Genomic DNA, 12579 nt, shown 5'->3' with positions numbered 1-12579 from the left:
AGGCAGAAAAAGGTGCATTCTCTGATTGTGGGACATGTGTTCACCATGTTGCCAATCACTGTAGCTGTTATAATCATTAGATGAAGCCTGGTGATGGGGCTGCTTATTTATTCAAGCAGCTCCTCATTCAATCTCACGAGGCTGAGTCCACCCCATTTCATTCCTCCCACCAAGGAAAAATACCTGGCAGTTCTTGGAATTGAAACCCAGGTCCTTCACATGGCAGTGAGACATGCTGACCACTCTGCTATGAAGGTGGACAAGGAACAAAGTACTTAAGTTAAAATAAGTGATGTAACATATCAAACAATATATCTTTCCCAGAATATTATTCACATATTATCATGCCATTTAGCAGCAGTAATTTTTGTAAAACTCACATTCCACTCATGTTAATACTGTTCCCACGCCGTTCGTTAGTACACCCCATTTTCAGTTTATAAGCAGCCAAAATAAAATAAAGGCAATGACATGCAGGTGGATTATGAAAATGCATTTTATAATAAATTGTTGCAGAAATAGAAAAATCTGTCTCTTTCATGTATGACATTATGGAGCTATTACACAAGAGAGGGGGCCAGTAGAGTCAGAATAGCAACAAGAACAGTTAGCTGTGGCTGTATCAGCTTACAGCTTTTTGCACTGCTTTGCACATGACTCGGGTTCTTTGGGATGGTCGATTGTTTTGGAGGGTTTAGCTGATTTGGGGTGACTGACTTTTTTTTATTCTCCAGAGATTGCAGAGCCCTCAACTCTTCACCTTTGATAACATCCTGCTCTGCAGCATCCCACTTGGCCCGATCGATGCTCAGCAGCAGAATGGAAAGCACCTCACAAAGCTCAGATCGCAAGCCGGCCACCATCTGCTTTGTGGCATTCGGCATCTTCGACGGCACCGTCGTGCCATTAGCAGATGCAGTAGTTGCACTGAGAGCTGGTATGGAGGAAGTAGAGTTTGTCACATTCTGGTTAGTTACGGAAGTACGGTTAGTAGGTGAGGTTACATTCAGGACAGCATTCACAGGTACCACACTGGACGCACTGGCTGATAAAGGTGTATTTGCAGCTACGGAAGGCAGATTTAGAAGTCGTGTGACTGGTGTGGGAGGTAAAGAAGTGGAGATAGTTGCAGCAGCTGGAGTTGCAGGTGTTGTAGTGACAGTAGTACTGTTTCGTGAGAAAGGAGCCAGGGTCACATTTGTGGTGACTACAACAGTGTTTGGGGTGACAGCTGTGACAACACCTGTAGAATTCAGTGCTGCCATGCTGGCTGCTGTAGCATTTGGGCTTGTGGTGCTAGTGCCATTGATGACTCCAAACAGAATCTTCAGCTCTTCCTCAATACCATCATCAACTACTTTTGTCAGGTTCTCTGGGACATTCTTCATAATGTAAGTGAAATTCATGAGTGGTTGAAAGCCCTTCAGCCTGAGTCGTTGCTTGACAGCTCTGGCTGCTGGTGGCTTTGTGGTGGTAGTTGTGAGTGGCTCAATCCTGGTCCGGTTGAGGCTCTTCTCGGCAACTGCCTCAGTGTAGTGGAGGTGCCGCCTATTCAGAACCTTCTCCAGGAACCGTGCCCAGTGCCACACCACGCCGTCAATGTCAGCATCAGTCATTGCTGCTATGGCATACAAAAACTAATTTGTGGCAGTGAAGCTGACTTCTTTATCAGAGACAGGAAGCAAGTCTGTAGAGAAGTTCGGTCCTCGCTCTGCGATGGCACGAGCCACGGACAGCACTCGGTTCAGGTCTGCACGCAGCAGCAAGGTGGCATCACCACACTTTGTCTCATTTTTGCTGTGGAACCAGTGCTGTAGGGGCTCTTTCTTGACTCCGTGTGGAGAGCTGCAGTTAGGCCACTCTGGCACTGCGTCTTTCCGCAAACTGGCCCAGCTGGCCAGGGGCAGAATGTCACAGTCACAGTGCCAAGGGTTGCCTTCCAGTGTCAAACTGTAACAGGTGAAAGTAAGTTACAAGATTACTTTTTATAACTTAGAGTTTGCAAACAGGGTGGACTGAAACTTCCTGGCAGATTAAAACTGTGTGCCGGACCGAGACTCGAACTCGGGACCTTTGCCTTTTGCGGGCAAGTGCTCTACCACTTGCACTTGCACCACTTGCCCGCGAAAGGCAAAGGTCCCGAGTTCTAGTCTTGGTCCGGCACACAGTTTTAATCTGCCAGGAAGTTTCATATCTGCGCCCACTCCGCTGCAGAGTGAAAATCTCATTCACGGTAGACTGAGTTTAATCTTTTAAGTTGGCTTGCCAGATGTGTGTCCAAGATCCCTCATTCTTAGGGGATATTTCTGCCTACAGCATACTGTGACTTGTAGCTACAGGAAATGACAATCTTCATGTTCTCAGGTGCTACAGTGTTATTAGTTAATGCTTCCTCCACTAGATTGTAGCTCTCATCACTCAAGATAATGTATTCTTGGTCAGTTATAATGTTTATCACTGTTTGTACCAATACGGTCGCAAATTATGGAAGTAATTATCCTGAAGATAAAATAACATCTTGAACTGTTTTCATACATACTCATGGTTTTCTCAGAAAGGGTTATTGTATTTTAAGTTTCTCTTTGTGCTACATTATGTTTTGAAATATTTCGCTCAAACTGTAACCATACAAAAAAAATTTCTTTCTCATCTTTTATACACTCTATTCAGTCCTAATCCACTTTAGTTTTGGTTCATACACCTAAATGATAAAATAAATGATTTAATGATTGAGCAGGCCATGCAACATGACAGTACCATTAAGCATTAATCACCCACTAAGTTAGAGGAGTGCACTTGGAAAATATACACGAGGTGTTATATTTGTATTTGTATTTCTTTATTGGTCCTGTAAATCATGTTTAGGTACATATTTTGCACAAATGATGTAGGACAAGTCAGGTTGGTACAGTATATACATCCAGACTACAGATTAAAAGCAGGTGCATCGTCAAACAAATAAAGTAATAATTATGAGTTCAGGCATAATTCACCAAAAAGAAAAAAAAGCATTCTGAAGCTTTCGATCACTGTGTGTTTCTTGAGATTGGTTCTTTAACTTATAAACACTAGCAAAATATTCAACATACATTGATGGACAAGTGATGAACTCTCATGTATTTCTTGACTTCAGCTAAAGACACCCATGCTCCCTGTTGTCTTTTGGTATCACGTAAGTGTGTGAATTATTCTACAAGAATGTAATGGCATGTGGTAGTGCACTTGTCACTGCACTGTAGATACAGCCTACCATAGCGTTACTCTAAAACCTTGCACGTTTGGGGGCGTCACCACTGACAACACAAAATATTTCACAAGGAAAACTCTTTGGCACTAATACTAGCTATCAAGAAGAATATCTTTGTCATTCAAGATGTCCTCAGTTCTCTGTGAATGACTGTACTGTATGCATGCAAATTTCTATTTGTTTGTTACATTGTTAGGAATAAATTCATGTTAACCCAGCTTCATTCTGCATGCCTCCCACAGTGAAATTCCTAAACATGTTTGACCTTTGACACATTTTGCGGTGTTCTTATTGCAATCAAAAAGAGAAAATTTAAAGCACAGCTCTAATTACTAATTACCAACATAACCTGAAGAAAGGGTAGCGTTGACACTACGGTCCTTAGCAATTGGAGACAATTAATTAGTAATTTATTCACATTTCAGTAGTTGCTATATCTCGGATAATTCGTTATGTGAGCAGTGACATATGCAAAGAACTCCAGGATTTCATTAAAAACATACAAGGAAAATAATTTCAATAAAAACCATTAATGTAACATAAGACATTAATACGACGTGCCATGTAGGCTACTTGATAAAATCTACTATGTAGATCATTGAAAGTAAAGTAGCAAGATCAAGGAAAAACTGATTTTTATTTATGCACTCATTAAACAAAAAGTCCTAAATAACAGTAATACATCAGTGATATGATCAAAGCTATCTAGGACATAAGAAACATATGTTTTTAATGTTCTATTAACCAGAATAATAGATGCATATTCATATTTGTTTACCTTCAACAAAATCTATTATGCAGTTTTTTTTTAATAAAATGATTCCTCTTCGCATCATTATAACCTGATGGAAGCAAGTAATGAATGTAATGTTGTTTTCACATTTCTATACAGACCTTCCAGTACTGTGAAAATTTCTGAGCAACTGTACGATTTTGCCCTAGAATGAATCTTTTGCTCTGCTGCATATAGATTTTTAAGACTTACTATTTCATTAAATATGTGTACTGGATCTTAAATTAAATGTGGAGTCATGCCTCTAACTGATATTCATTCCAGAAAAATCCTTTACACTATGTCTAAACAATTTGTCTACAATATATTCTCTTGCAGGAGTGCTATTCCCACAGGTTATGTGGGAGAACTTCCTTGCCATTTCTGAAGCACTTTAGTTTTCATGCTACTTTATTCTCTAAATATTACCTGTGACATTTGGGAACTGATGTATATGAAAACGTAAACACTTCAACTCAAATGCTGGTTGGTGGTGGACAGGATGAGAGGGTGGGGGCTGGTGTGGGGGCTGGAGTTGCTTATAACAGTCATGATCCTCTCCCAACCCTGGATCCACACCTGAACCAATGGACATCTCAGACAGAAAGGTAAAATTGTATTATATAGATTGGATGTGTGTGGTTTTGAAAGGATAGGTATTAACTAACTATTTTAAAACAAATTCTAGCAACATTCAAAGTTTAAACTTTCTCTCATTAGAAATACAGAATCTGAAACAGGGAATCTAATCATGACCACATTTACATAGGCACATGGTGGTTATCATTAACAATGCAATCTACAGATGAGAGCCCACTAGCCATCCATCAGTCCAAAGCAGGAATATTAAAAAACTGTAATAAAAAAAAACTGGTAGGTTGCTTTCATTGTATAGGACTATTATAAATGATTCATTCATTTTCAGAGAACTATGGCTTACAAAGGATGAAGGACATTTCATAAATAGTGCAGTATAATTTAGTTTTTTTACTTACACAGTTATTTTTTCCCCAGTGTCTCTTTAAGATCCTTCAGTATAGTCCCCCCAACTTTTCTATGACTGAATCCTAACATCTCAGAAACTCTTTTATTCCACCCAGGACAACACTTCTGTTCATCTGCTGAATGGCTCAGGTAACAGCATTAGAATGCTCTTCCACAGAAAGATAACAACATCCACTCATACGTTTTTCCAAATTTGGAAACAAGTCAAAGTCTGGTGGAGTCACGCCTGGTCTGTAGGGAAGGATGTAACAACACTTTCCATCCATATCTGTGCAGTTTTTGGGCTACAACATTGTTGACATGCAGGCAATCATTGTCATGGAGAATAGCGGCCCAGGCTCGAGTAACTGAGGTCGGGTTTTGTGCATTTTCTGTGCAAGTTTTGCATGAGGCGGAGGTAATACACTGCTGTGACACCTGTTAATGTCAATGATGAGTCCTTGCTGATCATAAGCAAAAATCATTTACTTGAGCTTTGATTGAGCATGTCAAAATTCTTTTGGACATGAAGAATCTGAAGTTCTCACTCATTGGTCTATGATTTCAACATCAGTTTAAAGTCTCTAATCCACATTTCATCAATAGTGACAATTTGACACATGAACCATTGATCCTCACAGTTGAATTGTTGTTTGAACAAGGTTGCAAAGAGCAGCCATTTCTGCTTCTCTTCATTGGTCAAACAGCGTGAGACCCATCTTGCAGAAATTTTTCTTTTCTTCAAATCATTGGCCAGAATACAGAATACTGATGTTGTAGGAATTCCTGTAGATTCAGAGAGTTTCTCACAGGTCTCACTGTGATCTTCGAGAGCATCTGCCACATGTTTCACACTTCATTCATCTGTTATTGTTTTTGGGCTTCTGTGTGACCATCACAGAAATGATTAACCCAATGCGAAACTGTACTATAATTCACTGTAAACTCACTACAAACCTCACTTAACATGCTGCAGATTTGTGTCAGGTTTTTACCGCGTAAAGTTTCGATCTCAGTGTACGAACCCTGGTCTTCAACAGTCACTGTGCCCCTGACCCCTGCAGGATCCATTTGTACCTCTTGCCAATTTTATGTTTAAGGACACAGTGAAAAACTAAAAACATGTCCTTGTTCCTCAAACATCCAACTACATCTGGTGTAATTTTCATTGCTGTTGTACGAAACAGTCCACAGTAATATCAACCTTTGCATTATTTATGAAATGTTCCTTGCATTACAGGTACAAATATCACTGATGCAAGAATACAATCATAAATGCATCAAGTTTTTATCTTGCATTCTACAAATGTTCTATGAGAGCCATGCTGGTCACGTAACACATATCCAATTGGTACTAAAGTTTGATCCATGCCTTACATAGCAGCATCCTGTCAATGATCTTCACAACAGTTGCCACTCCATTGTTCATGGTGGAGGGAAAGGGGGGGGGGGGAGGAAGGGGATGTAAACACAGTCCTTATATCCCCAAAGGAATATGTCACAAGGTGTTAGGGGGCCAAGGGAATGGAGTCACATCATATTCACCACTATGCCCAGTCCAGTGCTTTGTAGTTCTTAGTTTACGTAGCAGCAAATATTGATGCTCCAAAGAGGGAGTGTCCCATCTTTTGGAAGATGAAATTCTTGGGACCAGCAGACAGTTGTGAATTAATCACAACTGCAATATATGAAGGTAAGAGATACCCATAACAGTCTTCTCACAGAGGAAACGTTGAGCATATGGTTTTGTCTCCGACATTCCAGAGAAAACCAAACCTTTGATAAATCTCATTCATGGGCATCAATTTCAGGAGGATTTTCAATGCCCTTGCACTCTCACAATGTGACAATTAACCTTTCCATATAAATGGAAGTGAACTGTTCATCCTGAAGTACTTCCTGCATTGTGATGCAAAACTGAAGACACCAGCAATAATCTTCCAGTCTTAGCTGTTGCACAAGCTGCAGACAATACAGTATGAAATGTAATAGCCATTGCAAAACCTTCACAAAGTTTTTGGTTGGTTTCCAAGCTTGTGGCTCTTTTTTTATGATTGCAGGCAAATGTTTACCTCACCCTCTCCACTGTTGAATATGGTACACTTGGTCAACCAGTACTTTTCTGCTTACAGAGACAACCAGTGCCTCTAAACTGTCAGTACCAACACGTAATGCTTCTTTTACAAGGTGGTTTTTTTTCCATAATTCCTTCTGAATGCATGCTGTACTCTTGTGACAGATAAACATCTCACATATTCCAATTCACAAAAACTTCTTTCTTGTCATCATTTTGTCAAAGCACTGCACATGTAATGCTGACTGGTGGACACTATCCAAATCAGTGAGTTTATGGATCTATTTATGCATGAGTCATATTTGTACATGTAATACTTTGGAAAATACAGAACTCTGAAAACAAATGAATCATTTATAGTAGCCCTGTACAAATGAATATTTCCTTCTACAGATACAAACAATGTACAAGGTGAAACTGAGTTTTGAAGCATAGGATTCTCCATAACATAGCAAATGGTCCTGACAGCAAGGGAAGTGTTGATGATAATTAAATCAGAGGTGTACTTACGCAGCAAGAGATCCACCATGCAGGAACACCAGGTCTGAGCCGAGGACCTTGAGCTCATTGTAGGCGAGTCCTAAGTAGGCCAGCTTTGTACAGTTCTGGATGAACTCTGCAGGGAATTTGGAGATCTTGTTGTGTGACAGGTCCAGCCATTCCAGATTCGATGCATTTCCTAGAAGGCCAGTCGGGAGGTTCTGTAGGTTGCACTTGCGCATCAGAAGCACTCGCAGTTTGACACTGTTTCTCAGCAGACTCCTGAAAAGGTAACACAAATTTGAATTGCTATTAATATTTCTTGAACCTGATTTAAGCAGAAATGAGATATATTGACAAAGAAAAAAATTCAAAACATCTTAATTATCTTACATGCAATTCTGAAATAAGTTCACTGGAAAAAGTGGAAGAAGAAAAATGGAAAGCTGGAAATATATAAAGCACATCCTTGTTTTTCCTCCATGAACTCTATCAGTTTACATCCACTCAGTCCAGATTTTATCCATTGTAAATAGTTTTACAAAAGCCTGCAATTGCGAAAACAGAGGGTTTGTTTATAAATATCTTTCTTGCCTTTCTTGCTACAGGTCACGATGTTGTGAGTATAGGCTTTAATGTGCTATGTGTATCTGGCGTTGAATTTGTGGCCTGTTTGTCTGAGGTAGAACACAGAGCATTCCTGGCATGTTGCTTTGTATATTCAAGATTCTAGTATGGGTCTTGATTAACTTTATATTATGCATTAGTTTTGTTGCAGTTTATTTGATGTACAAAAACCAACTTTAACTACGGTATGTGATTTTTGAATACATTTGCAATCTTCTGTGATATATTGCTAATGTGTGGAATGCTAGATATATATTTTTTTGTCTTTCTCTTCTGTGGTGCACTTTGTGTTCGGGTCTTTCTGTCTTTCTTCATTTTGTGTAGGGCTGTGTCAAACATGAAAGCAGTATAATCACCAGCAACTGCAATCTGTTTCACCATATTTATTTCTCGTTGTATGATTTTACGATTCGAAGGTATTTTAATTGCCCTATGTAGCACTGATCTGTATGCTGCCTGTTTATGGACTCTCTGGTGACATGATATTGCAGAGATTGTGGTGTCAGTCATTAGATTTTCCTATAAATTTTGAATGTGCATGTTTTGTTGTTTTTTGTAATATTTAGGTCCAAGGAGTTGATGCTTTTGTTTTGTTCATGTTCCATTGTAAATGTAAGTTTCTCATGTAGATTAATGAAGTAATGTAGAATGTCTGTAATGTCTTTGGCATCCCCATTCACTAACAGTAGTGTTTCATGTACAAATCTCCTATAAAATTCAATTTTCTTTAGGGAGGGTCTTGTCTGTTAAACAACATTTGTTGCAAGTGATTTATGTATAATCCATCTACAGTGCATGATATGCAGCATTCTATTGTTAGGCCATCTGGTTGCTAATAAATGTTGCCATTAAAGGTAGAGTAGTTGTAACTTAGATTTAGCTGGATGATTTCCATAAATTCAATAATCTCTATGTATGCAAGTTTCTTATGTTTCATAAGGTTCTTTTGGATTCATGCTACAGCTTCTCGTATACTTACATTTAAGTAAAGGTTGGTGATGTCTAGTGATAAGAACTAAGCTTCTCAGGTTTCTTTTTTAGTTTTGACAGATCTAGGAGGGCCAATTTAATCTTCTATTAATATAAGCACTGAAGAACTTAGCAGAGTCCACTTGCTGTGTTTGTTGTAAATTATATTCTATATTTATATCCTCTTGTTCTTTCTATTTCACATGAAATTGTACGTATTGAGTTTTTTCAATACTCAGAGAGAGTATTGAATCAGTTGATGATATATGAAATACATTCTCAGCAGAGGTTTCCACATTTTTTTCTTCTGTTTCTTTCACTAAGAGAGAAGTACCATCTGCACCACAGCGGTACAGAGATAGAGGTCATTTATAAATATAAAAAACAGCAACAGTCCCAGACCTGAACCTTGCAGCATTCCATTTATGTCACTATGCTTTTTAGAATTACATAATTGGTCAATGTGGAATGATAAGCATTGCTATGATATTTAGCATTCTACAACTGGCCAATGCATAATGATAAGCATAAACAAATTGTGTATAATGAGCCTGTAAACTGACACTTTCCATATAATTTCAATAGAAATCATTCAAATGACCTGTGAAATGCATAACTAACTAACTAACTACTGTTTACATGTCTGTCTGCTACATAATGCATCCTCACTCTCTGAATAGTTATATTAGTATTTATACACCTTCTTTAATCCCCCAACAATTTATTTTTCTGTTGCATCTCTTTTTCACGCAGAATTCTCCCATTACTAATGCAAAATAGCTGTCAATTACTTTTTAAATTGTACCAACATAAGCATTTCTTTAAGACGCCCAACTCTGCAGTGTTAATTAAGTCTAAAACTTTGAGAAAATAACAGAGGAACTTACCTGGCAACACGTGCATTTATGTGCACTGGGTTCCCCGACAGCCTCAGCTCCTGTAGTTCTTGGTTATCTCTAAAGATACCCTCAGGCAGGATCCTGATTTTATTGTAGGCTAGGTTCAGCCTCTTGACATTTGTCAGGTGAGTGAACACATCTCGTTCCAGTGAACTGATGTTGTTGTGATCCAGAATAACATCCTCAAGCCTGCTGCCATCTCTGAAGACATCACGATCCAATGATCTCAACTTGAGGTTGTTCTGTACCAGCAGTAGCTTCAACTCTTTAGTGTCACAGAAGAGATCTCTTGGCAGTGATCTCAGCATTGTGTCTGTTATGTTTATGTATTCTAGATGTGGAACATGCCTATGGGAAGAAGATTTAGATGTGCCAGTAACTGAAGTAATTACAATTATTCATAACAGAAGACTATGTAAATCTACATTTACATCTGGTACCAAAATATTACTTGTATACTCTGACTCTACAACTAATCGTAGAAGATAAGACAGAAAAAAGAAAAACCACCATCTGTAGCATTTCTAGATTTAGAGAAAGCTTTTGACAAAACTGACTTGAATACACTCTTTGAAATTCTGATGGTAGTTGGAATAAAATACAGGGCATAAAATGTCATCTACAAATTCTATAGAACCCAGACTGTAGTTATAACAATCAAACATGAAAGGGAAGCATTAATTAAGAAGGGAGTCTTTGCATTAAGTGGGCAGTGGAGGCCATCAAGGAAAAATTTTGAAAGGGAATTAAAGTTAAGGAGGATAAGTGAAAAATGATGATGTTTGTCAATGACATTGTAATTCTACGAGCAAAGGGCTTGGAAGAGGAGTTGTATGGAATGGAAAGTGTCTAGAAATGAAGTTATAAGATGAACATCAACAAAAGTGAAATAAGGGTCATGCACTGTAACTAAATGAAATATGGTGATGCAGCAAAAATTAGATTAGGAAATGATAAACTGAAAGTAGTAGACAAGTTTTGTGATTTGGACAGCAAAGTAACTGATGCTGGCCAAACTATAAAGGATATAAAATGCAGCCTGGCAATATCAAGAAAAATGCTTCTCAGAGAGAGCAGTTTATTAATATGTAATATAAATGTAGGTGATGGGGACCCTTTTCTAAAGGTATTTGTATGGAGTATAACCTTGCATGTAAGAGATAAGCAGATGATAAAATGATCAGGCAAGAAGGCAATAGACCATTTTGAAATGTGGTGACACAGACGACTACATACTGGAGATTAGATAGGCAGATCAAATAGCTAATGAAGAGGTGTGAAAAGCAGAAGTGTTGAGTCATTGATAAGCACATACAAAAAGAAAGAAAACATGCTAGCTTTCAGAGTGCTTTTTTTGAGCTAGAGTAAAAACACACACACACACACACACACACACACACACACACACATATATATATATATATATATATATCCTTTTTTACCCCTAAGGTAAGTCTTTCCGCTCCCGGGATTGGAATGACTCCTTACCCTCTCACTTAAAACCCACTTCCTTTCGTCTTTCCCTCTCCTTCCCTCTTTCCTGATGAGGCAACAGTTTGTTGCGAAAGCTTGAATTTTGTGTGTATGTTTGTGTTTGTTAGTGTGTCTATCGACCTGCCAGCGCTTTCGTTCAGTAAGTCACCTCATCTTTGTTTTTTATATATATATATATATATATATATATATAATGGTCCGCCAAACAACATGACTGAGCAAAATCCACACCATGTAAATCAACAGATGATCTGCAGACCTGGCCATTATATGAACATACTGGCTGAGTCAAGAATTGCAAGAAGACTTCAGCTGACTGCAATATCATTTCACTTGTTCTTCAATTGTTAAAAAACAGCTTCTATTGTTTTACTTATATTCAGTATCAATTGCTGCCTAGCCTTTGAAGTGGATATCTTTTCAATGTTCTCCCTTTGTTGTACTATGCTTCAAGATTATAAATACAGTTGGAACCTCTTCCAGTAGACGTGAACACATTCACATGTTTACATATTCTGCAGGTTGGACCTCAGAACAGTGTGTCTGTAGTATGAGTTCAAGAGAAATAGCTATTTATTGGTAAATTATAAACTTTCTTTAATTATTAGATAGAAAGATATTGGCAAAGATGATATAAAAATCACATTGATGGTTAAAAAGCAAACTTTGACGAATAACAGTGTGCCTTGAGATTTTATCAACAACGTCCTTTTGCTCCATTGTTCCCAATTAACCATGGGTCTATAAATAATAGAAATTGAGATTTGGAATCAATTAAAATGAAAAGTTTATTAAAGGATAATTGATAGGTTCTGAATATTAATTACCAAAATTACTTTCTTCATTATATAGGTACTCTTTAAAAGTGAAAAAACTGAAGTAGAACTTCTGCACAAAAAATTTCAATATATAATTTTCTATCCACACTGAGAACAGGATAAACTGATTAATTAATAGTTTTAAATTGAGTCAGGGCAAAAATGTTGTTGATTACACACTTGAGACAGCTCAGTAAGATGATTCAATATGTAGC

At 38.0% G+C, this 12579-nt stretch overlaps 2 protein-coding genes across 2 annotated transcripts; both read right to left on the bottom strand.

Annotated features, from left to right (window-relative positions):
- Positions 1-560: 560 nt before the first annotated feature.
- On the bottom strand, positions 561-1616 carry LOC124550772 (transcription initiation factor TFIID subunit 12-like). The gene has a single exon (XM_047125496.1). The coding sequence runs from the start codon at positions 1614-1616 to the stop codon at positions 561-563; it is 1056 nt and encodes a 351-aa protein (XP_046981452.1).
- Positions 1617-1637: 21 nt separating this feature from the next.
- Positions 1638-10360, bottom strand: LOC124550771 (leucine-rich repeat-containing protein 15-like). The gene is made up of 3 exons (XM_047125495.1): positions 10041-10360; positions 7588-7839; positions 1638-1950 (listed from the first exon to the last, which is right to left on the bottom strand). Exons 1-3 carry the CDS (start codon positions 10358-10360, stop codon positions 1638-1640), a joined length of 885 nt encoding a protein of 294 aa, XP_046981451.1.
- Between the last annotated feature and the right edge of the window lie 2219 nt (positions 10361-12579).

Source organism: Schistocerca americana, chromosome 9, assembly GCF_021461395.2.
Source record: "Schistocerca americana isolate TAMUIC-IGC-003095 chromosome 9, iqSchAmer2.1, whole genome shotgun sequence".
Taxonomy (NCBI): domain Eukaryota; kingdom Metazoa; phylum Arthropoda; class Insecta; order Orthoptera; family Acrididae; genus Schistocerca; species Schistocerca americana.
Note: the sequence above shows the minus strand (reverse complement) of the source record. Positions and strands in the feature narration are given on the sequence as shown.

Coding starts and splice junctions, on each gene's coding strand:
- LOC124550772 (XM_047125496.1), bottom strand. CDS start 1,616: ATGACTGATGCTGACATTGACGGCGTGGTGTGGCACTGGGCACGGTTC.
- LOC124550771 (XM_047125495.1), bottom strand. CDS start 10,360: ATGCTGAGATCACTGCCAAGAGATCTCTTCTGTGACACTAAAGAGTTG. Junction 7,840..10,040: donor ATAAATGCACGTGTTGCCAG/GTAAGTTCCTCT, acceptor TTACCTTTTCAG/GAGTCTGCTGAGAAACAGTG. Junction 1,951..7,587: donor CATGGTGGATCTCTTGCTGC/GTAAGTACACCT, acceptor CACCTGTTACAG/TTTGACACTGGAAGGCAACC.